The sequence below is a fragment of the Octopus bimaculoides genome, unplaced genomic scaffold (assembly GCF_001194135.2).
Source record: "Octopus bimaculoides isolate UCB-OBI-ISO-001 unplaced genomic scaffold, ASM119413v2 Scaffold_122307, whole genome shotgun sequence".
Classification (NCBI taxonomy): Eukaryota; Metazoa; Mollusca; class Cephalopoda; order Octopoda; family Octopodidae; genus Octopus; species Octopus bimaculoides.
The window spans coordinates 63,266-68,213 of NW_026370633.1; the positions used below are offsets into that span (position 1 = coordinate 63,266).

General features: G+C 40.9%; 1 protein-coding gene across 1 annotated transcript in view; it reads left to right on the forward strand.

Annotated features, from left to right (window-relative positions):
• Positions 1–4,948, forward strand: part of LOC106880435 (ADP-ribosylation factor-binding protein GGA3) — a 20,819-nt gene that overhangs the window by 5,989 nt on the left and 9,882 nt on the right. Inside the window, exons 2-9 of the mRNA XM_014930358.2 lie at positions 896–1,056; positions 1,288–1,386; positions 1,562–1,720; positions 2,144–2,212; positions 2,447–2,527; positions 3,199–3,336; positions 3,871–3,955; positions 4,852–4,926. Coding sequence (XP_014785844.1) covers positions 896–1,056; positions 1,288–1,386; positions 1,562–1,720; positions 2,144–2,212; positions 2,447–2,527; positions 3,199–3,336; positions 3,871–3,955; positions 4,852–4,926 — 867 coding nt within the window. The remainder of the gene's footprint in view (positions 1–895; positions 1,057–1,287; positions 1,387–1,561; positions 1,721–2,143; positions 2,213–2,446; positions 2,528–3,198; positions 3,337–3,870; positions 3,956–4,851; positions 4,927–4,948) is intronic.

The following is a 4,948-nucleotide window of genomic DNA, read 5'->3' on the forward strand; positions in this document are numbered from 1 at the left end:
TTTTACTCTTTTACTTGTTTCAGTCATTCGACTGCGGCCATGCTGGAGCACCGCCTTTAGTCGAGCAAATCGACCCCGGGACTTATTCTTTGTAAGCCTAGTACTTATTCTATCGGTCTCTTTTTGCCGAACCGCTAAGTGACGGGGACATAAACACACCAGCATCGGTTGTCAAGCAATGTTAGGAGGACAAACACAGACACACAAACACACACACATGTATATATATATACATATATACGACGGGCTTCTTTCAGTTTCCGTCTACCAAATCCACTCACAAGGCTTTGGTCGGCCCGAGGCTATAGTAGAAGACACTTGCCCAAGGTGCCACGCAGTGGGACTGAACCCGGAACCATGTGGTTATAAAACAAATAATAAATGAGTATATGCATATATATGTACAAGTATGTGTATACTTACATCTACTTGTATATATAGGTGCATATCTGGGTACAGGAAGTTGCATATATATATATAAATATATATAAATATAAAAGAAGCTTCTTTCAGTTTCCATCAACCAAATCCACTTCTAAGGCTTTGGTTGACCTGTGGCCATAATAAAAGACACTTGCCGAAGGTGCCATGCTGTGGGAATGAACCCAGAACCATGTGATTCAGAAGCAAACTTCTGACCACACAGCCACAACTGCACCTTGTTACATACCAATCCAAGTGAGACCACCACTCTGATGAAGCTGTCCATTTTAAAATATTCAAATTTGAATTTAAGCTTTCCGTTTTTAATTATATCTAAGAACACTTTTATTTTCTTTACGTGTTTCGGTCATGTCATTTCGGTCATGCTGGAGCTTCAGACAACCATCTTAAACTCTACAACATCTCTCTTTGTCTTGCTTTTTATTTTTTATTTTTTTGTTTCTCTTTCCAGACAAGGCCACAAATCCGGCCAACCGCGAAGAAGACTGGGATCATATGATGATGTTCTGCGACCGGGTCAACAAGGACATCGAGGGCCCGATGATCTCAGTACGACTCCTGGCCCACAAGCTGCAATCACCGCAGGAACGAGAAGCTCTCTTTGCCTTGCTGGTGAGTACCACCACCTCCTGCCTTCCATGCCAGTGGCACGTAAATAGCACCATTTGAGTGGGATCGTTACCAGCGTCGCCTTACTGGCACTTGTTGGAGCCTCATGCAGTCATCTGGTTCGCCAGTCCTCAGTCAAATCGTCCAATACATGCCAGCATGGAAAGCGGACGTTAAAGATGATGATGATATTTAGGAGACAGATATTATATATACCATTTCATTTTGTTGCAGACCCTGGAGACCTGTGTGAAGAACTGTGGAAGCCGGTTCCAGTCAGAAATTGGAAAATTTAGATTTTTAAATGAAATTATCAAAGTTGTTTCCCCTAAGGTATGTTGTTGGTTTTTGTAGATTTTTTGTAGGTTTTGTGTAGCCCTTGGTCAGTCCTGATCCAGGCAGACCTATGATCAAAGACGCTCCAGCTGTGACCATCCCATCTTTTATTCAGACGTAATGTCTCTACGACTGTATTATCTAATTCAACCCTAATTTGTTTCTGTTCCAGTATTTAGGGACCCGGACCTCGGAAAACGTGAAGAAGCGTTGTATTGAGTTGATGTACAGCTGGACACGCGATTTAAGCCACGAACCGAAGATTGGAGAGGCGTATGCTATGCTGAAGACGCAGGGCATAGTCAAAGAAGACCCTGCATATATCGATAAGGTCGGTGAATCGACGACAATACTATTTGAGGGTTTCTGTGGGGTTTTAGCATGTGTATGTGGGTTTGCAGGGCGAGTTTGAGGTGAGTGTGGGCTTGTTGAGTGCATGTGAGTGCAGGCTTGCCGGGCGAGTGCATGATTAATGTGGGTAAATAAGGATTACATTTAATTAAGCCCAAATATTCTGTTTCATGTTCAAACCAGCCAGATCTGGCTGCTCACACTTTCCCTACAATGTCATTCTAAAAATAAACTATCGCATTAACAAAATCTCAAAGCTAAGAAATAACCCATGGTTAATCCAAAACGATGTGGATAAATAAGGATTATATTTGATAGAGTGATCTGAATGCTAGTGTTTCAGGTTAGTAGTTTTTGTGTGTTAAATATTGGTTAATTGGTTAATTATTCGTTTATTTTACAGAACTTAAATGCTAACCCAGCACCACCCAGGCCAAAGAATGCATTATTTGAAGACGACGAGAAAGCACGGGTAAGATATGTAGTTATTATATACAATGCCCCAGCATGGCCACAGTCAAATGACTGAAACAAGTAAAAGAGTAAGTGTGTGTGTGTGTTGTTTGGTTTTGTCTTAACCCTTTTGTTACCATATTTCTGTTGGAATTTGCTGTGGAATAAGCGTGGTCGTTGCCAGTGCTGCCTGATTGTGTTTGGAAGTGGGATTGAAACCCTGATAGTGACGTTTTGTTCTTGTCTGTTCCAGCTGCTGTCTCGGCTACTGAAGAGTAAAAATCCTGAAGATCTCCAAGCAGCCAACAGATTGATCAAAAATATGGTTCAGCAGGTGTGCAGGATGTTTATCATCATCATCATCATCATCATCATTATTATTATTATTATTATTATTGTTATTATTATTATTATTATTAAGGCAGCGAGCTGGCAGAACCGTTAGCAACGCCAGACGAAACGCTCAGCGGCATTTCACCTGTCGCTAATATTCTGAGTTCAGATTCTGCCGGAGTTGACTTTGCCTTTCATCCTTATGGTGGGTCAATAAATTAAGTACCAGTAAAACACTGGGGTCGATGTAATCGACTGGTCCTCTCCCCACCAAATTTCAGGCCTTGTACCTCTAGTAAAAAGGATTATTATTATTATTATTATTATTATTATTATTATTCATCGTTTAACATCCGGCGAATAATAATAATAATAATGGTGTTGGTGGGTTTATGTCTATGTAACTTAGCAGTTCAGCAAAAGGAATTGATAGAATACGTACCAGGCTTAAAAATATATATATATAAGTACTGGGATGGATTTGTTTGATTAAAATTCTTCAAGGCAGTGCCCCAGCATGGCCGCAGTCTAATGTCTGAAACAAGTGAAAGATAAAAGATATATACATATTATGCATGTGTGTATTGTGTGTATGTGTGTGTGTGTGTGTGTGATGTTTGTCAGTCGATGTGTTTATCGTGACCTGACCTTTGACCTCTGACCTCTTTCCAGGATGCTGACAGAATTGACAAAATCTCGAAGCGGGTGTCCGAGCTGGAGACAATCAACAACAACGTGAGCGTGTTGTCGGAGATGTTGGAACACTACGGCACTGAGTCGGCGTCGCAGAGTGACCGCGACACCATGAAGGTAGGTGACACCTTGAGATGTCCTATCGGCCCAACGCCCGAAAGGAACTCATTCACTTTGCTTCCGTGAGGCCCAACGCTCGAAAGGTGCTCTTTATGTGCCATGCCACCAGCACATGTGCCAGTTACGTGGCACGAGCATCAGCCATGACTATGATCATGCATAATCTCTGAGCTACAAGATAAGCCATCATCATCATCATCATCGTCGTCGTTTAACGTCCGCTTTCCATGCTAGCATGGGTTGGACGATTTGACTGAGGACTGGTGAAGCCGGATGGCAACACCAGGCTCCAATCTAATTTGGCAGAGTTTCTACAGCTGGATGCCCTTCCTAACGCCAACCACTCCGAGTGATTAATTTAAAACAATGTGAAATAAATAAGCTTCACGTTTGACTGAGTAATTTGAATGCTGGAAGGTTAAGCTAGAATCCTTTTAAAGGAGAAGTTTATATCATAGAAATAGGACTGTCCTCAAGGGGAGTGTTGGTATCAGAAGTGTTAACAAGGGATCTCTTGTGTTTTCATTTTAGGAACTTTACGAGACCTTGGAGAAGCTGCGACCCAATTTATTCCGGTTGGCAAGTGATACGGATGAACAGGATAACGACGGCATTGGTAAGTTGAGGGAGTGGCTATAGTTATTGTTATTTGTAAAATGGTATCTCCGTATCATACTAAATGTATATACACCTATTGTAGGCCAGTTACCGCAATATATTTCCTCTGGGCCTGCTGTGTTAAAAACATAATAAATATCAGATAGAGATGAAAATTTGCAAGAACGCCAGATGCATTCGGGGGTCGATAAATTAAGTACCAGTTGCGTACTGGGGGGGGGGTCGATATAATTGACTCGTCCCCCTCCCCCAAAATTGCTGCCCTTGTGGCAAAACTTGAAACCATTATTATTATTATTATTATTATTATTATTACCATTATTATTATTATTATTATTATTATTATTACCATTATTATTATTATTATTATTATTATTATTACCATTATTATTATTATTATTAAATTGGCAGGCTGGCAGAATCGGTAGCACGCTGGTCGAAATGCTTAGCAGTATTTTTTGCCTGTTGCTACGTTCTGAGTTCAAATTCTGCCGAGGTCGACTTAGCCTTCCGTCCTTTTGGGGGTTGATTAAATAAGTACCAGTTACGTACTGGGGTCAGTGTAATCGACTTAATCCCTTCCCCCAAATTTGAGGCCTTGTGCTTCCAGTAGAAAGGAATATTATTATTATCATTATTATTATTATTAAATTTGCAAGTTGGCAGAATTGTTAGCAAGCCGGGCGAAATGCTTAGCTATATTTCGTCTGTCTTTACGTTCTGAGTTCAAATTCCGCCGAGGTTGACTTTGCCTTTCATCCTTTCGGGGTCGTTAAAATTACGTACCGTGTACTGGGGTTGGTATAATCGACTCCCCCTCCCCCAAATTTCAGGCCTTGTGCCTATAGTAGAAAGGATTATTATTATTATTATTATTATTATTATTATTTGCAGCTGATATCCTGAAAGCCAACGATGAGGTGATGAAGGTGATGAATCAGTATAAAATGAAGGTAGAAGGTTCCAGTGGTAAGTGACCAGTTCCTTAGAT